The 25,669-nt window shown below is 35.8% G+C and overlaps 2 protein-coding genes, 2 long non-coding RNA genes, 3 other non-coding genes and 2 pseudogenes across 7 annotated transcripts; all 9 read right to left on the minus strand.

The window, feature by feature from the left end:
* Window positions 1-444: 444 nt before the first annotated feature.
* On the minus strand, window positions 445-1,618 carry LOC130509543 (uncharacterized). The gene is made up of 4 exons (XM_057005688.1): window positions 1,183-1,618; window positions 973-1,107; window positions 685-898; window positions 445-607 (listed from the first exon to the last, which is right to left on the minus strand). Exons 1-4 carry the CDS (start codon window positions 1,519-1,521, stop codon window positions 597-599), a joined length of 699 nt encoding a protein of 232 aa, XP_056861668.1. The 5' UTR covers window positions 1,522-1,618; the 3' UTR covers window positions 445-596.
* A 1,590-nt stretch (window positions 1,619-3,208) lies between these two features.
* On the minus strand, window positions 3,209-4,098 carry LOC130509474 (uncharacterized). The gene is made up of 3 exons (XR_008943503.1): window positions 3,930-4,098; window positions 3,582-3,830; window positions 3,209-3,387 (listed from the first exon to the last, which is right to left on the minus strand). It is a non-coding gene; the product is annotated as an uncharacterized LOC130509474 (long non-coding RNA).
* Window positions 4,099-6,776: 2,678 nt separating this feature from the next.
* LOC108845593 (uncharacterized) lies at window positions 6,777-7,753 on the minus strand. The gene is made up of 3 exons (XM_057006482.1): window positions 7,320-7,753; window positions 7,063-7,182; window positions 6,777-6,971 (listed from the first exon to the last, which is right to left on the minus strand). The coding sequence occupies exons 1-3, from the start codon at window positions 7,632-7,634 to the stop codon at window positions 6,777-6,779; spliced, it is 630 nt and encodes a 209-aa protein (XP_056862462.1). The 5' UTR covers window positions 7,635-7,753.
* A 1,612-nt stretch (window positions 7,754-9,365) lies between these two features.
* LOC108845592 (phytoene synthase, chloroplastic-like) lies at window positions 9,366-14,974 on the minus strand (annotated as a pseudogene).
* A 1,962-nt stretch (window positions 14,975-16,936) lies between these two features.
* On the minus strand, window positions 16,937-18,781 carry LOC108836483 (putative cullin-like protein 4; annotated as a pseudogene).
* Window positions 18,782-19,882: 1,101 nt separating this feature from the next.
* Window positions 19,883-22,489, minus strand: LOC130509670 (uncharacterized). The gene is made up of 5 exons (XR_008943667.1): window positions 21,488-22,489; window positions 20,965-21,399; window positions 20,690-20,876; window positions 20,468-20,592; window positions 19,883-20,383 (listed from the first exon to the last, which is right to left on the minus strand). It is a non-coding gene; the product is annotated as an uncharacterized LOC130509670 (long non-coding RNA).
* Window positions 22,490-24,625: 2,136 nt separating this feature from the next.
* On the minus strand, window positions 24,626-24,726 carry LOC130510265 (small nucleolar RNA Z103). Its single transcript, XR_008943943.1, has one exon. It is a non-coding gene; the product is annotated as a small nucleolar RNA Z103 (small nucleolar RNA).
* Window positions 24,727-24,841: 115 nt separating this feature from the next.
* On the minus strand, window positions 24,842-24,943 carry LOC130510266 (small nucleolar RNA Z103). Its single transcript, XR_008943944.1, has one exon. It is a non-coding gene; the product is annotated as a small nucleolar RNA Z103 (small nucleolar RNA).
* An 89-nt stretch (window positions 24,944-25,032) lies between these two features.
* On the minus strand, window positions 25,033-25,135 carry LOC130510269 (small nucleolar RNA Z103). The gene has a single exon (XR_008943946.1). It is a non-coding gene; the product is annotated as a small nucleolar RNA Z103 (small nucleolar RNA).
* Between the last annotated feature and the right edge of the window lie 534 nt (window positions 25,136-25,669).

The raw sequence follows: 25,669 nt of genomic DNA on the forward strand, positions 1-25,669 counted from the left end.
TGCCTGACCAAGCTAATCAGTAAAATAAATTTCGCGTCTCAATGCCCGTCTTTGATCTTTAAAATGTTTTTTTTGGCTTTGCACGTATCAAAGCAGTCATTACAAAATCATAATCTTGAAAATAATTATGTTAGTGAAAGAATCATCCTCTCCTGGTGAACTTTTGATTATATATTAGACTCAATTAAACAACTTGGGTTTTTGATCATGCTGCGATGACAGCTTTCTTTCTTTTTTTTTTTATCAAAGAGCTTTCGTTGTTTATTCTGATGATGACAAATTACATCATGTAAGAGTAAGACCTTCCGAAATCCAAATACACAATAGAATGCCCCAAATTCGTTAGTCCAATTAAACAGAAATTTATTAATCAACAACCTAATGTTATACGAGCCTAATGTTATACGAGTTTTATAAACATCAGATTTATCATCATCAAGTTATACAGTAAACATCTCCCCTCAATGCAATAGTGTCGAGTATAAATATCGTCCTTATTTAAATGTCAACAATGTAAATAAATACTAAACATAATTTAGACCATTATTAAGCTACATATTTATACCGTACAAGCGCCAAAGACATAGCTGGTGGCATCAAGACAAACCTATGCAAGTCTTTGTATTAGGACATGGTAGGGGCTGGTCTGCACAGAATAGGAAAGGGAGTGGCATCAAGACAAACCTATGCAAGTCTTGTATTGGGAGATGGTAGGGGCTGGTCTGCACAGGATAGGAAAGGGAGGTTCTTCGCCTCCTGCAAAATCCATGGCCTTGGCTTGATACTCTACAAGAGAACCATCCGGATACTCTCGGGCCGTAAAGGTGATGTAAAGCTTCCACCCACCTCCTGCTTTTAGATTGGCTCTCACGATACTTTCAAGTTCCACAGTCGTACCCTAAGTAAGTAAAACACAGTCTCATCAAAGGAAAACAAAACAAGAAGTTTCTATTTGAAAAGATCAGTACCGACCTTCTCCTCGTTGAGTTTCTTAACACACAAGGAAGCAATATCCGCCAAATATTCTCTTGTGGTCATGTTTCTAAAACGTTGTTCTAGATCAGTAAGGGGGAAGATGGACCTGAAGGGATCTTCTTCATAAAAACCCTAACAATCAAATAAGAAAAGATTAAAAAAATTAGAGGCTAACTCAATGGATAACAAAGAGGGGATTGCGTTAACCTTATTCTTCCAGGCCTGGATCTTAAACTCGCTGAACTCTTTGTATTCCTCGTCGTTGGAGAAGCTTTTACGATCCTCAGGGTCGTAGAATTCGTAACCATCGAAGCTGTCCACATCCCACTCCGGTTCCGGATCTTGCATGTTTAAATAATTTATTCTAGGAGGTCTCACGACTTCATCGTCTTCTGTGTCGACACTCCAAGCGCGTCCGCTATCGGTATCGCTTTCGTCTTCCATGCTTGTGGTTTCTTCATCTTCGAACTTCAGCTTTTTCGAGAGAGAAGAGTCGGATTCCTCCTCCGTCGAAGATCGTTTCGTCGTTACACCGTCGCTTGACATCGTCGCCAGAGATTCGAGCAAACCCTAGGAATATATCTCAACACACAATTGGAGTCCAAGCAGATGACAAATATTGAATGGTATTAGTTGAATATGTTTACCTATGTGCCCTTTTTTATATCCCTCCCCTTTCACACGTGACTACTAAGATTATTTGGGCCACGTGAGACAGAATTATTTTTTGGTTGAATTTGAAAGTTTATAAGATCAGATCATATAAAATGGCTAATTTATTTGTCTAATCCTTTTCTTTGTTGTTTTTCTCGCCAACAGTTTAAGATAAACTTTTACATATTTAATGCTGAAGGTAAACAATATTTTTGATGCAAGTACTTTAATATACCAAAGTATTGTGAAGGTAAAAGTTAGTAATCATTTTACTTTAGTTTCCTCAAAAAAAAAAATATTCATCAAAGCGATGCTCGGCAAAGCGGCGACGCTCCAGAGGATTTAATCAGAGCAGTTCAATGAGTGTTGACTTTTCCGTCAAGTCGTTTAGAACTATATTCATCTTAGCCCGTCATTATTGGTCAGTATGTTTAACCAAGATTAGCATCTGGTGTTTCAAGTATTACAATAAACAGTGATGGAGTCGACTTTGATATAAATTACAAGCCTGCTTGGATTGTAGTACTTTCTCACGGTTACAACATCTACAAGATTTACCTATTTAGATACTTTGAAGAATTTGGAAGAGTAAAAACATGTTAGTTTTCCAAAATAAAAGTATACATTGGAAAACTATTTTGGAATATGCCAATGAAAATGCAAGACAATGGAGAATTATTGAAGTTATGGATCCACAACCAGGGAGAAGAGGACACCTAGATTCGAGGACTAATACTCCACTTTCTTGGAGGAAATCTCGGTGAAATGCAATACGGATGGATCTTTCAACTCGGTAACAAATGAGAGTTCGGCAGGATGGATTGTACGTGACACGACACATGATATTTTACTGAAGCAGGACAAATCAGAGGAAGAAAGGTTCAAAATGCTTTGGAGAGTGAAATGCAGGCAATTCTTCTGGAATTACAACATTGCGGGTTAAGAGGTTTTCTAAATGTAACCATTGAAGGTGAGATGGATGCAGAAATTTGAAAACATCAGGTTCCAATGGACAAAAAAAGAAGCAAATACAGTGACAGACAAATTAGCAACTACAAGTCTACCTGATCATACAATTTTCTTATTTCACTACTATGTACCATTGATGATAACAAATACCTTACATAGAGATTATGTAAACTCTTCTATATACTAGTGAAAGTCAGGTGTCCTTTTTTCCTCATTTTACCAATTAATCATCTATTACCTTAAAAAAATAAAACTATTCATGTTTGCATGTACAAAGACCTCACAAACCTGCCAAGCTAATCAGTACAATAAATCTCCACTCTCAGTGACCTCGATCTTTGAAATGTCTTTTCTCTTTGTATGTATTAAAGCAGTTAGCACGAAAAATTAGCACTCGAAAATACTTTTGTTAAGGGAATACTATAGACTCTGTTAGACTACTTAAATTTTGGATCATGCTGCAATGAGAGCTTACTATACAATGAAAAACTTGCATCATCTAAAGAGCTTCCAAATACACAAGAGAATGCTCCAAATTATTAGTCCAAATAAACATAAACTTATTAATCAACAACCTAACGTCATATGAGTTAAGTAAACATGACCATGTTATCTGCCAGTAAGCATCTCCCCTCAGTGCACGAGTGTCAATTGTATCCCAAAGACATAGCTAACATTAAGACAAAACGTAAATCCACCTCGGACTCAACTTACTTTATAACTTGAAAACATCATTTCGATACACTTTGATCTGTGTGTTCCGCAGAGACCGGCAACAACATACCAATTCTGCAATGATTAGATTGAAGATTTGAAATTCAGAAAGACAATCCTCCGAAACTACATAAAGATTTTTTTCCCATAATTAAGAAAATCAATTTTTGTTTACATCCATTCCTCCACAAAAATTGACAAAGCTCATAAGTAATTCCAAAAAAATTATCGCAGCTACTATAAGTAGTTACACTGAATAGTAAAGATACCTAATGCAATTCATAGACTAGGATATCCTAGAAGCTGGTCTGCAGAGAATGGGAGGATATGCTAGAAGCTGGTCTGCAGAGAATGGGAAAGGTAGGTTTTCTGCCTCCTGCAAAATCCATGGCCTTGGCTTGATACTCCACAAGAGGACCATCGGGATGCTCTCGAGCCATAAAGGTGATGTAGAGCTTATACCCACCTCCTGGTTTTAGATTGGCTCTCACAATGCTTACAACTTCCACAGACGAACCCTAAGTAAGTTAAACACACACACACACATCCTAACTGTAAGTATCATATCAAATTAGAGAAGAATAAAAAGGTTCATATTTGATTAGATCATTTCTCACCTTCTCCTCGTTGAGTTTCTTAACACACAAGGAAGCAATATTTGCCAAATGTTCCCTCGCAGTCACGGTTATCCCGTCTGACCAAATATCTTCCAGATCGTTAATGGGGTAGATGGATCTGAATGGATCTTCTAAAAACCCCTAAAAAATCAAAATACGAAAATTTAGAGTTATTCATTGTGTGGGGATAACAAAGAGCGGCGGTCATGACGTTACCCTATCTTCCAGGCCTTGGTTTTATACGCGCGGAAGTCTTCGTACTCCTCGTCGTTGGGGAAGCCTTCACGGCCGTTAGCATCGAATACCAATTCGTAACCGTCGTAGCTGTCCACATCCCACTCCGGTTCCGGATCTTGAAAGTTTGAATAGTTAATTGTCGGAGATCTCACGACTTGGTCATCGTCGTCTTCTTCGTCGACACTCCATAACCCTTCGTTATCGCTATCGCTTTCTTCTTCATGCTTGTGTCGTCTCGCTTCGCCGTCACATCCTCGGTTTTCATCGTTGTCGGAGAATCAAACAAACCCTAGAGATATCTCTCTCTAACACACAAATTGATTAGGGCACAAGGAAGATGGCAATATTGAAATGATACTCTTGGATGTATTTACCGATGTGTCCTTAGGGTTTTGATTTATGGTGTAACTCATAGTTAATTTTGTCGCTTTTTCTTCATATCTTTCGAATTAATAATCTTTTTGCCCGTAAAGAAATAAGATTATTCGCGATTTCGTGTATAGAGGTATTCGGACAAACAAAAACCAGATAATTATAAATCTTTAAGCTAAACGCTGATCATCTTACAAAGCCGAAAACTTATCTCGAATATTAGTGCTATATGTCTTAAACAAGGCCAATGCTTACAAGTTTTTTTTTTTTGCTAAAACAATGCTTACAAGTTTTTTTTTTTGAAACTAACAATGCTTACAAGTTCTCGCATGAGTTTTGAATAGATGATGATGAATTGATGATGATCCCATCCCGAACATTGTCAAACAAAGAAAAGAATTTCCCAATACATCAATACTATTCAACATGTTCAATTAATATTAATTGGATCCAACATATTTTATAACTGTATTTAAATGATTTATCTAAATATCATATAACACCTTCTAAAAGTTATTAAAATCCACGTTATAACTGTTCCTACCAAAAACAGTTACTTTTTTCTTTCAAATAAAGTTTTGAATTTATCAGATAGGTCTCTGATTTGGAAAATAAACGAAGTACTATTTCCATGATACAATTTTTAGAAAATAAACGACGTGATGTACATAGGATATTATATTTTTTATGAAACTTTAAAAGTTAACTAATATTAATATTAATTAATGGTGGAAGCGGGTTACTATTAAAATTTAATTTTATGATTGACGGAGTTTAACCGGTTTAAGTGAATTTTATAGAAATAAATATTCATATAAACTCATTTAATTTAACGGGTTTTAAATAGGTTATTCGAATAAAAAATATTTATTAAATGTGATTCTACTTAAAGTTAGTGAAGACCATTTTAACCCAACTATATATATATATATATATATATAATATATATAATATATAACAGAATATGTTAAACAATATTTCTTTAAACATTTTTCAAAAAAATTATTCGGTTTTAGTTGCGGGTTGAGTTTGATATTAGTTTCGAATATAATAATTTAAGAACTGTTCGAGTATATAGATCATGTCTAATAGAGTATGAGATTTTATTTTTTGGAGCGATTGGGATATAAATATTCTTGACTAAATTATGTTAGGTAACTACTAAGTAAATATAATATGTTACAAACTTTAGGAATAAAGTTTTAAAATGGTTTCTGAAATGAATATGGTACAAGTGTTAATTATGCAACTTGACATATTGAATATAGTCACCCAAAATATATTAAATTAAATTAATACTTAAACACTAATATAATTATAAAACACACAAAAATTAAATTAAATCTTTTTTTTTTAAAAAAACATAAAAAAAACATATACCCGCCCTTTAAACATCACACGGAGGAAAAGCTACTCACAAGGCTTTCTCGCTATTTATTGTTTTCTAGTTTTTTAAATAGCAAGCTTGTCTTTAGTGATATTCATGGAGAAAACATATTTTGCTAATTCCCATTATTGATGATCTGCTACTTACTCCCAATCTCATCTAAAATTTCAGGTATTGGTTTGTCTGGCTATGCAGTGATAACATTCATCAAAAACTTAGTAGACCACGGGCGTGACTTAAAGAACACGGAAGAAAGTGCCTGACAATCCCTGCCAAGCTAATCAAAACTTAACCCCCACTTAGTAGACCACGGCGTGACTTAAAGAACACGGAAGAAAGTGCCTGACAATCCCTGCCAAGCTAATCAGTAAAAATAACTTCTGAGTCTCAATGGCTGTCCCTGATCTTTTAATTTTTTTCTGGCTTTGCAGGTATCGAAGCAGCAATTACGAAAATCACAATCTTGAAAACAATTTTGTTAGGGAAAGAAATCATCCTCTCATGGTGAATTGTGATGATCTATTATATACTCTATTAGACCACTTGGTTTTGGATCATGCTGCGATGATCATTGTAATATTCTGATGAAGAAAAATGCCAATGTCTTAAACAAGGCCAATGCTTACAAGTTCTCATCCATTCTGAAACGATAGAATGAAAGATTTGAAATTCAGAAAGACATCATACGAACAATATCTCCATGATTAAGAAAATAAATGTCTGTTTACATCAATTCCTCCACAAAAATTGACAAAGCTCATAAGTAATTCTAAACAAAATACTAAGTAGTTAAACTGAGAATAAATGAGTAAGCATAATAAAGAGTTAAAGATAGCTATACAAGTCTTAGGTTAGGATATGGTAGAAGCTGCTCTCTGCAAAGAATGGAAAGGGAGGTTTTGCTCCAAAATCCATGGCCTTAGCTTGAATACTCTACTAGAGGACCATGTGTATACTCTCGAGCCATAAAAGTGATGTACAGCTTCCAACCATCTCCTTACTTTTAGATTGCCTCTCACGATGCTTACAACTTCCACAGTGGTACCCTAATCAGTAAAAGAAATCATATATGTAAGTGATCATATCAAATTAAAAAAAAAAAGAAGTTTATATGTGAACTGATGAGTACTCAGTCACCTTCTCTTCATTGAGTTTCTTAACACACAAGGAAGCAATATCCGCGAAATATTCCCTCGTAGTCATGGTTGTCCAAGGTTCTTCCAGATCAGTAAGGGGGGAAGATAGACCTGAAAGAATCTTTTCAAAAAACCCCTAAAAAAATAAATACATGAGAGATTAAAATTCTTGATGTAAAACAATTAGATAACAAAGAAGGGTAACGTTTAAGCAAATTAAAAAAAAAAACAAAAACAAAGAAGGGTTACGTACGCTACCTTATTCTTCCAGGTCTGGATTTTAAATACGCGGAACTCTTCGTACTCCTCGTCGTCAGAGAAGCTTTTACGGTCCTCAGAGTCGTAGCATTCGTAACCATCGAAGCTGTCCACATCCCACTCCGGTTCCGGATCTTGAAAGTTTAAATAGTTAATTGTCGGAGATCTCACGACTTCATCGTCTTCTGTGTCGACACTCCATGCGCGTCCGCAATCGGTATCGCTTTCGTCTTCCAAGCTTGTGGTTTCTTCATCTTCGCATCTCGTTTCCTCCTCCGTCGAAGCTAGTTTCGCCGTCTCATCGTCGCTTTTCATAGTCGCAAAGAATCTAACAAAACCTAACAATATCTCTTACGACAATTAATAAATTTGATATAGAATACAAGTGTGAGTCGGCCCGAAGTGTCTTTACAGGCTTTTTTACATTAACTTACCTGAGGTAAAAAAAAAAACTTACGTGAGAGTATATAACATCAATACCATTAAATCAGAATCATTCCCAAATTATATCCTCAAATTATATCCTTAATGAATGTTTTAAAGCTTTCCAAAAATATCTTTAATTTTACAAAGATGATAAAATTCATTAATGGCATTTGAGTCTTTTAGTTTTGGACCTCCAAATATATTTAAATAGATCAATAAATAATGGGTTTACACATATTTATAAAATGGCTACTATTATTTAATATAAATATTTTATGTTCAGATATTAGACATATATATTCTGAAACTAAATTAATAAAAAACATAATGACATTATAATATTATTTTCTTAAATCTATGTATCATAAAATTAATTTTAAATCTAAAATAGAAAAATACAAACTTATAATAGGTTATTAATAACAAAATAAACTAATATTGTCATATTAATAAATTTTTATATTATCTTTTTATTTGGATGACATAATAAAAATATCATCAAAGTTTAAAGACCACAAGTTTATGTAGTATTAAAAAGATATATGATTAATTTAATACAAAAATCAAAATACTATAAGATATTTTATGTTTTATTTGATCATTGGTATTAAATCACAGGTTAATAATGAATTTTTGAGTTTTACCGGGTTCTATCGGATTTTTAATTAACGATTTTTTCATTAAATCCGAACTAGATTATATACATGGTACGGGTCTACCAGTTTAGCAGATCTAGGTCGAATATGAAAACACTTCTTAAAACTCAACATTATTTTCAAAAAACTTTTAAATTATATGTTCTTTAATAAAAAATTATAAATTCATTCAAATCACTCTTGACCAAATATTTGTTTTATTTATTTTTATTTTGAAGAGAAAAAACAAATAATAAAAATATAAGAACTCATTGTTATGATTTGAAACAAAAATAATAGTAATTTGTAAATTAATTTTCGGTTAATAAGTGAAAACAACCCGCGCTTCTTAGCAATATTTTATATAATTATAAATCTTTAAAATTATATAATAGTCCAAGTAAGAATTTCGGATGTTTAATTTATTACAAACACAAAACGGTTGTATAACGCATTTTAAATTTCGCCATACTGTACACACTATTACAAACCCGCATAATTGAAACTTGATCATGTTACAGTTTATATAATTAAAATGAATAATAGTTAATCTTTATACTGAAAAAACAACAAAAAAACTCGTCCTTTCAAGGGCGGATCAAAATCTAGTTACGTCTACGTATTAAAAGTACTTTTTACAGTTATGCCAATCACCTTTCATTGTTTCGTTTCTTGACAAACAGAAAAAGAAGAGTAATTGGACTTCGGCCCATCTAAAAAGATTAAGTCTCTCGTCTCTTCTGCTTTTTCTGTTAGTGGCCCATTAGATTACAGAATATTCATTAACTTTTACCCGTGAGCTGCCTGCTAGCTACATCGCATACCGAAGTAAAAGCTAAACTGTTATAGTAAAATTGCCCCGGTACAGATGTATTGCTTTTTTTTTTTCTTTTTTGGATCACGAAACAGATGTATTTGCTTAAGAAAACATTTATACAGAGTGGATTTCAAGTTATCGAGACCAATCTTTGAAAATCTTAACGAGTTGTTGTTCCTTAATTTGAGATTTTATTCATACCAAACACATGTTTATAAGTTTTTTTTTTCCGTCTGAGGCAACAACAAAAATAAAATAAAAACGCAGGGATCAACCACACTACTCAGCAATCTGATTATTACCAGGCAACATCTGCAAAGCAGTTCTGTTGCTACTACTCTTTATAGAGAGTTCCTTCACCAACTTCACGAGTTGTCTCATGCTAACATTTTTCAAGTTCTTTTCATCAAACTCCACCTTCTTATTCTTCTTTGCAGCCTCCTCACCTTTGCTCTCTCCATTAACAACATTCATCATCATCTCCATGCTGTTCTCCTTGCTCGTATTATCCACATTGACCAGCTTCATAGCCGAGTTCTTTGATGCTGACTTGTTTGGTCTTGGAAACTGAGCTGAGACTGACCCCGCCACAAATGGAGATAGTGGAGCTGTTGTTTCTACCAGAGCATCTTCAAGCACAAGAGAAGAAGTTGGAGCGGTTACGGAACCTTCTGATTCAGGTAGAATCATCTTCTTTCCGTCAGCAATATCAGATCCCTGTATGGCTTGGTATGAATCGGCTTCAGAGATAGTTCCATCCGAGTCAGCACCAGAATCATCTCCTTCCTGCTCAGTTTCTGAACCACCATCAGTTTGGTCCACCATTATGTCTTCAACAAACGTGTTGATTTTCTCAGCCTCAAAATCATTCTCCTCAGCCGCATGTTCTGTCTCTTGTTGGTTGACTTGGTTTGAATCAGCTTCAGAGATTGTGCCATCCAAGTCAATACCAGAATCATCACCTTCCTGCTCACTTTCTGAATCACCATCAGTTTCCACCACTGTATCTTCAACAGAAGTGTTGATCTTCTTAGCCACAGAATCATTCTCCTGAGTCGCCACTTCTGTCTCTTGGTACTCGGCTTGGTTTGAATCAGCTTCAGAGAGAGTGCCGTCTGAGTCAACACCAGAATCATCTTCCTCCGGTTCAGCTTCTAAATCACCGTCAGTTAGGTCCACCATTGTTTCCTCATGGAAAGTGTTGGTCTTCTCAGGCTCTGAATCTTTCTCCTGAATAGCCTCTTCTGGCACATGATGGTCGACTTGTACTAACCTCTCGAAAGTTTCAAAGTCCTTGGACTCTGCAAAAGAAAAGACATTTGGATTTAGAAACGTAAACGACGAAAAGTGGTTAGTGCTCTTTATTTGGTTCATACCTTTATTGTCATTAGTTGTCTCAGTGTTGGCATCTTCCAAGACAGGAGTATCATCATCATTCTTCAAAACCTCCCATTCTTTCTCCATGGATGCACTTAAATCTCTACCTAAGATAACTTCAGCATCCTCATTTCTCTCCTCTGAACCTGATGTTACCACAAAACGCATTATAGACCAACCATTTCATAATATATCAGAAGCACTGCAAGAGAGAAAAAAAAGTCAAGTGAATCTAACCAGCTGGATTCTTCTCCTGTGCAGACACTTCTTGTTTTGTTTCCTCAATTCTCCCAGGTTGATCAAAGGTTTCTTTAGTCTTCAAACTCAAGTCAGCCATACACTTCTCCAACAGCCTTGTTGATCTCCTTGTGTTGTATGCTGACTGGACCAACTCACCCTTTCTTGTGCTTCGCGCTGCAGGAGTTTTAGCCGCATTGAACTTGACATTCTTGATCATGTTTTCTTGGTCCAGTTCTCCATCAAGAGACTTGCTCGCCAAACGAGGTTCAGGTTTTACAGCGGTCTTCCTTCGGGTTGTTCTAGCTGTAGTACTTGGCGGATGCTTGGCTACGCTGGTTAGAGACTGAAGAACATTGGAGTCGGACTGGTTCATGTATTCATCAAGACCTTCAACCTATTATAATTCCAAAGAAAAAGGAATCACATAAACAAAGCATTAGTGAGGCAATTAATCCTGTAAATACATAATGAGCACAAAGTAAGATTCAAAATCTGGGAATCAAAATTACAGAAACTTCTACGTCCAATGAAACCACAAGCAATGACCAAAATGACTTAACATATCAAACACATGCGAACAACTGCACAGAAACAGATCTACAACAGAAGATTTGAATGCGATTAACAAACAATTACGAAGACCAGATTCACCATTGGATTAGAATGTCAAGAGACTAAGCAGCAAACGATTTCTGGAACTTGCTCATTTCGACAGATCTCAGTCATTATTAAGCTAAATCACCTAAGATCTTCAATCAGAATCAGGTTCAATCGGTGATCTAAAACTTCGAGATACAGGATCATCGAGAGTAAATCTAAGAATCTATCTAGTTCATATTCGTTTTCGACTTCGTAAACGAGCAAAGTACGATCTCAACCACCTCAGAGCGATGCTCCGATTCGTATTAGATGAGATTCAGCTACAGTATTGACGAAATCGAATCGATGCAACTGTCGGAGGAAAGGAAACTTACAGTCTCAAGAGATTTGAGAGCATCGGCCATGGCGAGGTTGGTCATGTTAGCTGGGACTTTGTTGATCTTGCAGAGAAATTGAAGATCTCTTCTGAGAAGGCTGTGGAAATCCATCTTCGCTTGAGAGAGAGAGAGAGAGAGAGAGAGAGAGAGAGAGAGAGAGAGAGAGAGAGGAGAGAGAGAGAAGAGAGAGAGAGAGAGAGAGGAGAGAGAGAGAGAGAGAGAGAGAGAGAGAGAGAGAGAGAGAGAGAGAGAGAGATGTTTTTTTTCTTTGGTTTGCCTATGGAATCGGAAGGTGTATGTGTGTGAGGTATTTATATCTCTTCTATAGTCTTTTTTTTCTTTTTCTTAAGAGGTGCCAATGTAGATCTAATATTGGTGGTGGCCGTTGGAACGGAGGTTTTGAATTTTGAATTTTCTAGGTTTTTTTATTTTATTTGTTTAGTCAAACATCTTTTATTTTACATTCACCGCTTTGTCAGTTGTACTGTATCCGCCAGAAATAGCAAGAGATATTCCGAAAATGGAGACCGTATAAATACATTTGTTAAAGAGACAGAATTTTACTTAAAAATAAAAATTCTGACCGTATTTATATAAGATTTTGGAAGAAGTTGACAAAAAAAAGAAGATTTTGGAGAAAAAAACGTAATATATAGTATTGGGTGTAAAATGAAGTATAACTTCAGGCCATAAACTGTAAGCCCATACTAAAGCGTTTCAGATACTTTTTATAAGTAAAAAAGCTCCGATGCCGGATATGTCTCCTGGGTGAAAGCCAGATATCCTAACCGCTGGACGACATCAGATTTTGTAAACTAAATTGTTAAGATAGCATTTGACTCATTCATAAGTTATACTTCAATGAGCTGGTGATTTTAATTCATTCTCTAATCAGATGTGCAAATATATGATGATCCGAACCAAATAAGCTTCATATTTTGTTGTTTTATGTTTTCGTAACATGAGTCAAGCTCAATGAATATTTGTTAACTTCTTTTTATCACAAAACTAGCTCTCCATCCATAATTTTCCTCTCTCTTCAATAGCCAACGGAACACAAAAATATAACTTTTTTTTTACTTTTTACATATAGAAAAGTAAATGAACACCATAAGAATTTCTTTCGCTTTCATATGTGTACATATTAGTTACAACATCATAAATTCAACCCTAAGCTTTTCCTTTAATCACAAAAGCTATCTTAGTTTATTCCTGTTAACTTGAAACCTTTAGTACTGATTTAGCATAAGCTAATGGCAGAGCTGCAATTTTCTTAACTTTCCCAACATAAGCTCTTTTCGTAAAGTTGTTGTAATCATCGCTTCAATCTCGTCCAATATTCTCCTGTACAAAAGCAGCGATGCCCATACCTTGAAAAGAAAAATCAAACAATCAAATATTGGGGGTTAAATCGATCAAAAACCAAAGTTCAGGGGTAAAAAACGAAAAAACTTTCAAACCAAAATATATAAACGGTAAAGACACTTACTGGCCGCCATCTGCTTGCAGCGTCAAGCTCAGTGACGCCTTTCTCAGCTTCGTCAAAGAACATTCTCATGAAGTTTCCCCATTTATCAGTCACTTTTCCAGCGAATATGTCTTCATCTGAGAGACCAGCTTGAGCTAATTCATCTTGGGGAAGATAAACTCTTCCTCTTCTCGCACTGAGAGTGAACCAAACCGGTTAAACCAGCATGTTTGATGAAGAAACCGGTTTAAGTGAGATATGTAAATCAATGTAAAATCGATAAACCAAATCTTGAGATTCACTCTTCACAACGTCTCTGAGTATGTTGGTAAGCTGATTGGCTATACCGAGGGCCAAGGCAGCGTTGTAAACACTCTCGGTCGTTGCTTTGGACTTAGGATCGGTTCCCATAACCGGAACGCTCATCAAACCGACGGTTCCCGCCACATAGTAGCAGTAAAGGTAGAGCTCATCAAAGCTCTTGTATCTAGACTTCCTCAAATCCATTCTCATGCCTTCTATCATGTCTCTAAATGGCTGCAAAAAAAACAAAAAAAAGATTAAAACAAATCTTTATGAGATTTATCAATATATATTGAACGAGGCAGAGAGGGAGGCTGACCTGAATATCTACAGGGTATCTAGTAACTGTATCAGCGAGGGCAGCGTCAAGCATGTCGAGAGCACGGCCACGGAAAAGATCCTCCAGCCTTGCTTCCCATCCCACCTATCTAAAGCCATGGGAGTTATATGTGATGCATTAGGCCCATCTACTAGTTCATCAGTTCTTCTACACCAAACTGCACAAAGAAATTGAGTAAAATCATCAAATCAAGAACAATCAAACAACTTTGATGTAATTGTTTTGAGTTCTTCAGATGGACATTAGTATCCCAAAGTCATGAGCTAACAATGTTTAGCATGAGTAATCTCTAGAGTTTAAGACTATTGGGCCCCAAAAGCCCATTAAGACCTTATATTAGTAACTAAGCTAATTCAATTATCTTGGGTTTGGTGTTTCATGGACTTGTCTAAGCCAGGACACAAACCAGAGCTTAATGCGTGTCTACATGAGTGTAAGTTTTAAAAAATCTATTTCAAATTCTTGCAAAGAGGATTTAGCTGACCAAGAGATACACATAATAGATTAGAGATACTTCTTGCAGTATAACTCACCGTAAATAGCCAAATAGCTTTGCGTCTTTCAGGTGTCATAAGCAAAGTTCCTGCAACAAAACCCACTAAACAACTCAGAAAAACGAACATACAATTCTACTGTTACACCAAAGGAGAAAAACAAATGGATCCTAACCGAGATAAAACGTTTTAGCATATTCAACACAAACTTCACGGCATCGATCATAAGCTTCACCCAACAAAGTCAAACTCCCAAAACGTACAATATCCTGTGGATTCTTCACATCATCAAGAACATGAGAAGTGGTAGACCTTAGCTGTTTTTTGTTCACCAAAGCTGCTTGTCTCAGCACAACATTGTAAACCTTCTCTTCCTCTCCTGCAGAATGTGCTACTAAGCTTGAAGACACAACACTACCTATTCTTCCCCTTCTGCACCTCATTACATGGTTCACTCTCTGATTCTGACAACGAGAGAGCACTCTGGAAGATTCTAAAGCCCTTAACAACCCACAAGTGATCATTGGGTCTGGATTTGGAGAAGAAGCAGCAACCCATAACACTGCTACAGAAGACATCACTCAAAGTTCTAGGGTAAGTCTTGACAGCCTTTAGGACAGAAATTAAAAGAAGAAGTTATGCACAAAATTTGACATGTCCATTCAAGTTGATTGAAACAACTAACTACATTAAATTAAGTCACATGTTTTTTTCTCACTATTTCAATCACCAAAATCTGTCTATCCTGACCACTAAAAAGATACAAACTTCTTTGAGGTTTCTCATCAATTCTTTCATAAGCTTGTACATCAATTTGTAAATCCAAAATGAATTTCAACATAGACTTTGAAAGACAAAAGAGATACACCTTATTAAGATTTAAACAAATGTTGATAAAAGTGCAATAATAAACTAACCTTTCCCATGAACTTTATTTTGAACCAAGTTCATCATCCACATAGATCACACCATGTTTTCCAATGATAGGAAAGATGTTATGACTTGGCACCAAAGGTGTAGGGTTGATTATGATTAGGTCGAATCATGTATATGTCTGCTATTAAAATTACCATTCAATACAATAATATACAATAGTTCAGTGAAAACAAATCAGATAAAACAAGCTACATATGAAAAATATTTGATCATAAAAATATAAGAAATTAATCACTATCAAAGCAATGCATATCAATGTGAAAGAATTAGCTTACAATGTAAAGGGATGCAAGTTCGTATTGAAGGTTGTTAGAAACGTGGTGTCCAGAATTTTCCTACTCTTGAGAATTTGAAAAGAAAATCACATCATATAATATTTTTTTATGCACCATATAGTAACTGACATGCTTGGTTTCAAAAAACTCTGAACCGAGAACTAAGCTGCACTTGGTTCCTGTTATATTCTATTGTTTGCGCTTTGCAGTGTTGACATAGGCTCTTTAGAGCTTCATTCTTTGTTTTTCTTCTGATGCATGTTGGTTGTTTCTCTTTCTTTATTACTGTGATAGTCATTTTGGACTACATTTACTTTGAATGAAATCACCAGTGTTAAAAGAAAAAGAGTAACGGAAACATGGTTGCAAGTTTGTAAATAGAAACGTGTACTGGTACGTACATCGTGTTATCTTTCTTGTCCCATAAATTGGTAGTCGAGATTGGAAATTTAATCAACCAATTAGGTTTAGTTAGAGCTCCATCTATTTCACTATGATGTTTATAATGAAATAGCGATGGTGACAACACCTTATTGAACAAGATACAAGTTTATCCGATATTTTGTTTCAATGAATGTTGAATTCATGTTACATCATCGTGTACAACACAACGTTAGCATCAATGAGACCTGGTTCAGAAGATTTTAACATAAACCAACCGAACTAGTTTATGATTACGCAACAAATTACACAAAACCGGACTCGGTTTGTAGCTATATATGGCCTATATGCTATAGCATAATATTACAACCAAATTAACAAGAGAACCCAAAAAGTTCTGAAGCAACAAAAATTCATTATTTTCGTAATACACAATAACGAAGCAGATGAGCAATCAGAAAGCAAAATTTTTGATTCTTAGGCGTCCTCTCGACGTTCTTTTGATTATCATAAGACTCACATGTTCATCTTGATTCATACCGATCGATTTACTAGATAACCGACGTTTATACCGCTTCAATACGGAAGCTAAATTCTCTTTCCCCTTTTGGGAAAGCCACGTCTCCTGCGGTTGTACCGGTCCCTACGAGAAATTGACATTTCAACGTCTTTGATTAGATCAAGAAGTGGATCTTTGACCAAATAACAAAAAAAAAAAGAATTCGAAACAAACCGGATTAAACCAGCTGCTTTAGTCCACGTCGGGTTTAAAGGTATTTTCTCATTACTTCATACTACTCTCTAGGGTAATGACGTTCTGTTCATACCACTCTCTACGGCTCAACCACACCTAGTATCTTCCCAAACATTGCGTGTAATAACTCAAAAATAATACGACCAAATACATCTAAACTTTCACACACACAAAAAGAAGTGCTCTCAGAGCTATGAGGTGAACAATTCATAATGATGATAATAATAAAAAGAAACATCCAAAAGCAACATGGCCGAAATTCAATCGTAGCAATTTAATGGGGACTAGTAAAACGTGAGACATAATAAAAGTGAGACATAATAAAAACACCCCTTGTTAAAAACACCAATGACTCGTAGGAAGAGGCCCTGAGCTTCCTAGTTCAAACATCTCCTCGTCGGATGGATCCAGGAAAGGAGAAGGGCCAGGAGAGGCAGACATTCCAAGACCTTCAAAACACTTTTGGGCAGTCTTCTCCAACAAAGGATCTTCGGAAAAGTAAGTACAACATATCTTATCAACGTGAGCCTTGAACTCAGCCAGAGACGAGCCTTCTTCTTTTAGAATCTTCTCTCCAGTTTGACAAATGTAGGAGCTCAGTGCATCGTTGATATGACACACTAAATCCGCCTGGGAGAAGAGATCATAGATGATACGAAGGGCCTCAATGTGTCTATCATCCATTAGCTTCTCAAAACCCTGCAAGCAACCAACCAACCAACCACATATGCTTAGACAAACTTGGAAACAAAAACATGAACCACAAAGGAGAGGAAAGGAACCTTTTCAAGAATGGCACAAGCATGAACCCCCAGGAGTTCCCTGTAGACAACTTCAAGCAGCTCATCCTGGAATATAAAGAAAAGGGAGAGGCTTCTGCATTTTTTCTTCTCCTCACCAACCCTTCGCTGCAAAAAGAAGAAGCTACTCAGGGAAAATACATTCACACAAACAACCTATAATATGTAGATTAGAAAGAGAAGAAATGGTACGCACATTGATATGTTTCAAATACAGGGAAATGTCAGAAGACTGTTCCAGGACTTGTTTTGCTTCTGCGGCATAAAACTCAGCAGTGGAGTCAAGAAAAGGCTTCTCCAAGAAGCGCAATTTGCGGAAAGGATCCCCACTAAACATATCCATAAGATTCTTTAGCTGACTCATGTTAACAGGCTTGCCTAATCTGGAGAAAGAAAGAAAAAAAGAAAAAAGAGTCAGGTATATCCAAAGCCTACAAAAAAAAGACAATAGGAGAAAGGTTACCTTTGATCTGTAATGAGATGCAGAATGATGGTTCGAACCTTGTCACAAATTTGAGGGACCAAGTAGAGCTTTGTGGGTAAAAGCTTAAGACACAAACCCCACAATTTTTTTCCACCAACTCCAACAATGCTACAGATATGCTCTAATTTCTTAGGAAAATCCAGCCAAGATTTCTCCAAGAGAAGCAAGAGACGAGAGGGATCATCATCATCATTGCAATGCACTGCCAAAGACTGCAGGGTTGTGGAAATATGTCCCACAGACCTCTAGAATCAGGTTGGAAAAGGCTTCTCCTGATGACTCATTCCACCATGTCTTAGCAGCAGCCTGTGCAGATAGATAGCTATTAAGAACGAACCGAATGAATAATAATAATAATAATAATAATAATAATAATAATAATAATAATCAAGTAAGGGAAACAACAAGAAGATACATGGTTAATCGTAGCGAAGCTGAAACGGTCTAGGTCGTCTTCTTCATGTAAGATGCTTGTGAGAGCTGGCTTTAGAAGTATCCAAGCCTCGTCCACGTAAACTTTGGGGTCAGCTGACAGATATCCCAAAAAAAAAAAACACATGAAGATAGCCCACAAATACAGAATCGAAGAAAAGAGTTTTGAATAGAAAAAATACGTTTATTATAGCAGAGGTTGAGGTTGAAAACTCGCACAGCAGGGGGGAGATATTCGGAGGATCGTCGTCGTCGTCACTAATTGAGGGTGGTGGATTCACCATAGCCGATTCCAAATTAACAACATCGTTATTCAGCGTCATGGAAAATATACAAGGATAATTTTTAGGGTTCTTGCCTCTTGCCTTTTATTTTAAGGTTGTTGCAAAAGGAGAAAAACAAATTAACATGGAAAAATTATTATATTTTTTTTTATGAATTAAACAATTTATTTTATAATTTGGAATTTGGTGTTTTGATTATTTTATCATCTTCAAAACATTTTTTTTTAAAGTTCGCTTTGGCTCCGTTTTTAAAAAGAAAAAGAAACTTGTGTGTCAAGGAACTATGAATAAAGTTTCGTCCAGTCAGTTATGAAATTAAAATCAAAATATTAGCTTGATTTTATTGGCTATAAAATTCATATCCCTGATATATTAAAAAAAAAACATTAAAAACGTTTAGATATGACACCTCAAAAATTCCTAGAAAAATATATTGGTCATTAATATATGCTATATTCTTTATTAAACTAATCATAAAATTAAATTTAATTATTGATATGATTTACAGAGTCAATATAAGTATGTTTTAGGTTGATGACAAAAAAAATTAATCAACAAATTAAAATATAATATGCAATTAGGTTTTTCATTATTTTCTTAAATAGAAGCTACAGAATTACCTAGTATGATTAAAGTAAATAAAATGATTCAAAGATTTTAATAATAAATATTTAATAACAATTCATGTATCTTCCATCATTTATATTTAATGTTATATTACTAACATAAAATCATATTAGTTATATATATTAATTATATAATAAAATGTACTTTTTGTATATGTTACGACTAGAGTTTTTAAACAAAGACTATAAATTAATAAAACTGTTAAAATCACACATTGTTATCAATAGTATAAATCTTTTATTAGAAAATATAAATGATCATAACAAGTTTATTTAAAAAGTAACTATTTATGTGGTAATACTTAGTACTATTTATAATTTAAATAATATGTTACTATTAATAATTTTATACAAATTTTTAATTTTGCAAAATTATTAATAATTACTCTTATTTAATTATTTTAAATATAATAATAATAATAATAATAATAATAATAATAATAATAAAATAATAATAATAATAATAATAAATAATAATAATAATAATAATAATAATAATAATAAATAATAATAATAGAAAACATCCAAAAGCCTAAATTCAATCGTAGCAACCACAGTTTAGAGGCAAAAGCAACATAATTTTTTGTTCTCAAAAAAAAAAAAACAACATAATTAGAGATCATTTGTAGCAACTTACTTAATGGGGACTACTAGACATAATAAAAAAACAAACTTGTTAAAACAACCAATGAGGGCTTCGATACATCTCGTCTGCGGATGGATCACGGAAAGGAGAAGAGCCAGGAGAGACATACACTCCAAGACCTTCAAAACACTTGTGGAAGGTCATCTCCAACAACGGATCTTCGGAAAAGTAAGTACAGCATATCTTACCAACGTGAGCCTTGAACTCAGCCAGGGACGAGCCTTCTTCCTTTAAAAATCTTCTCAACAGTTTGACAAATGTAGGAGCTCAGTGCATCTTTGATATGACACACTAAACCGCCTGGGAGAAGAGATCATACATCATACGAAGAGCCTCCCAGGGTCTCTCATCCATTAGCTTCTCAAAACCCTGCAACCAACCACATGTACTTAAGACAAGTTTGGTAACGAAAAGAAAAAAAAAAGAGAAAGAAAAGGAGGAGGAAAGAAGAACCTTTTCAAGAAGGGCACGAGCATGAACTCCAAGAGTTCCCTGTTGACAACTTCAAGCAGCTCATCCTGGAAGCAAGAGAAAAGGGGGAGGTTTATGCATTTTTTCTTCTCCTCACCAACCCTTTGCTGCAAAAAAAAAAAAAAGAACAAGGTAGAGAGCTACTCAGGGGAAAATACATTCAAACAAACCTACAAATGTAGAAAGAGAAGAAATGGTACGTACATCGACATATTTCAAGTACTGGGGAAGGTCAGAAGACTGTTCCAGGACTTGTTTTGCTTCTGCAGCGTAAAACTCAGCAGTTGAGTCAAGAAAGGGCTTCTTCAAGAAGCCCGAATCGCGGAAAGGATTCCAACGAAACATATACATAAGATTCTCTAGCTGACTAATGTTAACAGGCTTGCCTAATCTAGAGAAAGAAAGAAAAAAAAAGAGAGTCAGTCAGTCAGTATATCCAAACGCCTAAAAATCATGAAAGTAGACAGCAGGAACGTTACCTTTGATCTGTAACGCGAAGTAGAATGAAGGTTCGAACCTTGTCACAAATTTGAGAGGCCAAGAAGAGCTTTCTTGGTAAAAGATTAAGACCCAATTCCACAAGTTTGGTCCACCAGCTCCAGCAATTTCACAGATAAACCGTAATTTCTTAGGAAACTCCAGCCAAAATTTCTCCAAGGGAAGCAAGAGCAGAGATGAATCATCATCATTGCAATGCACTGCCAAAGAATGCAGGGTTGTGGAAATATATGTGCCACAGACATCTACAATCAGGTTGGAAAGGTCTTCGCTTGATGAAGTATTGCAAGATGTCTTATCAACAGCCTGTGAAATCTCACCGAAGCAGAAACGGTCTAGGTTCTCTTCATGTAAGATGCTTGTGAGAGCTGGCTCTAGAAGTATCCAAGCCTCGTCCAAGAAAACTTTGGGGTCAGCTGACAGATATCAAAACATGAAAGAAAGCCAATAAGCACACAAACACATAAGAATCGAAGAAAGGAGTTTTTCTGAATAGACAAAAACGTTTATTACGGCAGAGGTTGAGATTGAAAACTCGCGGAGTAGGGGAGATCTTTGGAGGATAGTCGTTGTCGTCGTCGTCACTAATTGAGTATGGTGGATTCACCATAGCCGATGCCAAATTAACAACGACGTTTGGATATTCACCGTCATGGAAAATATACAAGCAAATTTTTTAGGGTTGTTGCCAAAACGAAAAAAAAAGAAAAACAACTTATCAAGGAAAAATTATAATAAAAACTCTGTAAATAAATACTAACGAATGATACATAACTATATAATTTTCTATGAACAAATCTCCTTAATTTTTTTGAGTAATTGCACTTGATATACAAAGAAAAAAGATTATTTAGGTCTTCGGATGTGCACTGTTCACTTTTTAAATATTCCAGCAATGTCCCTGTGACATCCTTTCTAAAGCTTCTTCGCCTCTTTACAGCTCTTCCGTGACAGTTACTGAAATTACTTCTCCGGTACTCCGTCGTTTCGCTGAAATTACTCTTCTTCCTTTCGAAGTTGCTTTTCCTTCCTTCAAAATTACTCTTTCGATGCTTTGTTATCGTTGCATCGAAAACGCCATTGACGCTCGAGCTTCTCGCGGCGGAGAAGGAGCTCCTCACGCCGGAGTAAGACGACACGTCCTCTTCCGACCCAATAAAGTACATGTTTCCTCCTCGGAAGCTACAAAGCGATCTCGGTCTCCAAGTACTCTGTTTCTTATAATCCAAAACGTTAGAATCGTCGGATTAATCTTCCTGAAGAACTTCCCGAGTCTCGAGAATCTATGATGCTTTGTCTTGTTGATCTCAACGCAGCTGCTACTACTCCTCTTGAAGACCACAACCTCCTCGGTTCTCGTCACTTCCTCTGTTCTAGTTGTCTTCCTCTGTTTCGTCCCTGGCGTCTACGGCGTCGTTCGAGGTTCCGTTTCTTTAAGCGTTTTCCTTTTGTTATTACTCTGTTTTTTTCTGGATTGTTTTTAGTGTTTGATTTGTTTTTTTAGATTGATTGAAGGAAAGTGTTTGCGGTTAGATTCTGATGACTCCACGGTAGAGACGGTGCAGAGGACAATACTATGGTGGGTCTCAGCTAAAAGAAGTCAAAGCCCACTCAGCTTTCCAATTTTCTATGGCTAAACTCGAAGAGGAGATCTGCAACATTCTTGTATCCCAAACATTTGTTTCAAACCTGATTTTTGAAGAATCATCAGTCTCCTCTCCCTCCTCATGCGCTGAAACTAGAGAAGATAGCACGGCGATGGTGATGTTACAGAAGAAGATGATGTTACTGCAAAAGATGGTTATGGTTAAGCCGCGTGAACCGGAGGAATGGCGGGAGAGGAGAGAGCGGCACCGTCGGTCTGGGAACGTATCCGCCGCTCCAGTTAGAGATGAGAGCGTCGCTTCCGCCGCTGCCGTTTAGCAGACCGGGAGGAGGGCGGTTGATGACGTGAGCCAGCAGAGGAGGGCGGATCCTGTGGAGGAGCGAACTCCGGTGAACCTTGGGGTGGTGAACTGGCTGCTGCGACGGGGGAGCGGAGATCCGCTCGTGAGCGGGAGAGACGGTGAATTTCTGGACGATGATGAGTGGTGACGAGGAGAAGAACAGGGGAGGCGGCGACGATTAGAAGAGAAGGGAAGAAGATGATGACATAAAAGGGACAATGTGGTAAATTATTTTACATAGCTTTGTTACTATACCTAATTAAAAGCTTTGTACATTGATACCTAAATATCTTTCCTTTCTTGTATATTCAGCTAAATAACTCATTTTTTTAAAATTAAAAGAGCATACAAGTAAGAAAATAACCAAAAAGAAATTTTATTAAAAAGATTAATCAATTAGGTCTAATTATAGGTCCATCTATTTCATATATGATGTTTATCTCAACGCACACATGTAAATAATCATCCACTTCTTTCAAAATTCTTATCTAAAAATTAATTTCGTTAATATCAATGGAAAAAAGGAAAAAAATATAGTTAGTTATATATTTTGATAGAATTAAAGTTATTTTATATTATGAAACAACAAAATTTCTTCAAATAAATGGACCCCTAGTCAGTAGTCACCATTTGAAATGGTTACATGGCTTACACGTAGTGCTACAAGTTGCATTCTTCCTTTGCCTCCCACGTTGTATAAACTACCATAATGGATATGTCACTAAAAATTCAAGGAAATTCGTTAAGGGGCTATGTACAGAGCGAGTCAGCCACGTAAACACTAATTATTATGTCATGTTGGTACCGCTCATATAGCAAACGGAACGAAGTGTCTCTATGTCAGCCCAACAAAGAGGGTAGTTGACCTGAAACGCTTCATGTTGACCTTATTGTACATGCAATAACAATGCTGACAACACCTCATTGAACAAGATACAAGTTTACCCAATATTTTTTTCAATGAATGTACGATTCCAGTCACATCATCGTATAACAACACGACCTTAGCAACAATGAGACCTAGTTCAGAAGTTTTTAACTATATAAATAAACCAATAGAACTAGTTTATGTTCCCGCATCAAATTACACAAACCGGATTCGATCTGTAGCTATGGCTTATATGATATGTAATTATGTATACGATGATGTAACATTGCAAATTTGCAATACAAACCAAATTAACAAGAGAGCCCAAAAAGTTCTGAAGAAACAGAAGTCCATTTTTTTCGTCACACACAAATAACGAAGCAGAGCAATCAAAAAAGCAAAAGTTTTGATTCTTAGGAACTTTCTTGAACCAGGTCCATTTTGATTCATACGGACTTATACCGCTTGAATACGGAAGCTAAATAATCTTTCCCCTTTGGGAAAGCCATGTCTCCTGCAGCTGTAACGGTCCGTCCTTTCCTACAAGGCATTTCAACGTCTTTGATTAGATCAAAAAGTTGTACTGCTGTTGTACATTTTCCTTTGGCTGGTTTGGCAGTTTAACATTCCGTATAAACCCAACTTGTAAACGTTGTAACATAAGCAATAAAACGCATTTCATACTCTGTGTTTATAACAACTACAATCTATTTGTTTTTGTTATTAAAAATACACCAAGGAACATTTGTAATCAAACTCAATAAACAAATATATCAATCACCATCAAAAACTATTTACGAATATAAACAGTAGTAAAAATGCAGGAGAAAGGATCAGAATATTGGCTTGACTTCCTCTGATGAGAGGAAATAAATAATCGCTTAGCATAATCATATTCGATCATTTGGGGAAATTGTCATCACCTCCATAACTCCATTGCCATCATTATAAAACATAACAGAGAAATCAAGTTACGAGCCAATTATCAATAAATAGTGAGAAACAATCAAAGCTCTAAGAAAGCGAAAAAAAAACTTAAGGAGAAGGGATCAGAAAATAGGCTTGATTTCCTCTGATGAGAGGAAATATAAAAATCGCTCAGTATAATCAAATTCGATCATCTGGGGAAATTGTCATCACCTCCAATTCTCCACAAGTTAAATGTTAAAAAAAAAACTTTATTATAATGCAACAAAAAAAAGCTAATGTAATTGAAATCAAAGAAAAAAAGGGAGAAGGATCAGACTAATTGGCTCGACTTTACTCTGTTGAGAATAAGTTCTAATTCGCTCAGTATAAACAGTTTCGATCATCTGGGGAAATTGTCATCATCTCCATTATCTCCTCTTTATTTGTTCGATAAAAACAGTGCCGGAAGACTACGTTCAGACAATACAATTCAATATCTTAAGCTGTCTAGATCAACACAGATACCATATAAAATCTCCCCTAAGCTACAAACTCGTGATGGTGAAAAACACTGAGGCTTTTCGTATATAAGCCAAAACGAATAGTAGATATAGGGAACGAGTATGGCGTCAGCTCATACGCAACGAACATGAACAAGAACGGTGGTAATCAGTAAAAGTGACGCATATAAGCAAAATTGAGAAGAAAAACAAAACACAGTGAAAATTCAAAGACGGATCTAGCGGAAAAGAACTGAACGGCTGTGGTTGGTTCATTCAGACAGAGGTTTAGTCAAAGGTTTTATAGGTACTTATCAGATGAGGCGGTTGTCATATAACCCTAATAACCCGCGTGTTATTCACGTGACTCGTTTTATTTGTGTAAAATTTCTATTTGGGCCTCATACTTTGTGGGCCTCCAGTAAGTGGCAACTACTATACGAATATCTGATCAATTTGTTAC

The sequence above is a fragment of the Raphanus sativus genome, chromosome 3 (genome assembly GCF_000801105.2).
Source record: "Raphanus sativus cultivar WK10039 chromosome 3, ASM80110v3, whole genome shotgun sequence".
NCBI classification, from domain to species: domain Eukaryota; kingdom Viridiplantae; phylum Streptophyta; class Magnoliopsida; order Brassicales; family Brassicaceae; genus Raphanus; species Raphanus sativus.

What these genes read in the sequence shown, in the direction of transcription:
- LOC108845593 (XM_057006482.1), bottom strand. Translation starts at nt 7,634, where the DNA reads ATGAAAAGCGACGATGAGACGGCGAAACTAGCTTCGACGGAGGAGGAA. An exon ending in TCCAGACCTGGAAGAATAAG is followed by an intron (nt 7,183 to 7,319) that starts GTAGCGTACGTA and finishes TTTTTTGAAAAG; the next exon opens with ATTCTTTCAGGTCTATCTTC. An exon ending in AGAAACTCAATGAAGAGAAG is followed by an intron (nt 6,972 to 7,062) that starts GTGACTGAGTAC and finishes TTTACTGATTAG; the next exon opens with GGTACCACTGTGGAAGTTGT.
- LOC130509543 (XM_057005688.1), bottom strand. Translation starts at nt 1,521, where the DNA reads ATGTCAAGCGACGGTGTAACGACGAAACGATCTTCGACGGAGGAGGAA. An exon ending in TCCAGGCCTGGAAGAATAAG is followed by an intron (nt 1,108 to 1,182) that starts GTTAACGCAATC and finishes TTTGATTGTTAG; the next exon opens with GGTTTTTATGAAGAAGATCC. An exon ending in AGAAACTCAACGAGGAGAAG is followed by an intron (nt 899 to 972) that starts GTCGGTACTGAT and finishes TTACTTACTTAG; the next exon opens with GGTACGACTGTGGAACTTGA.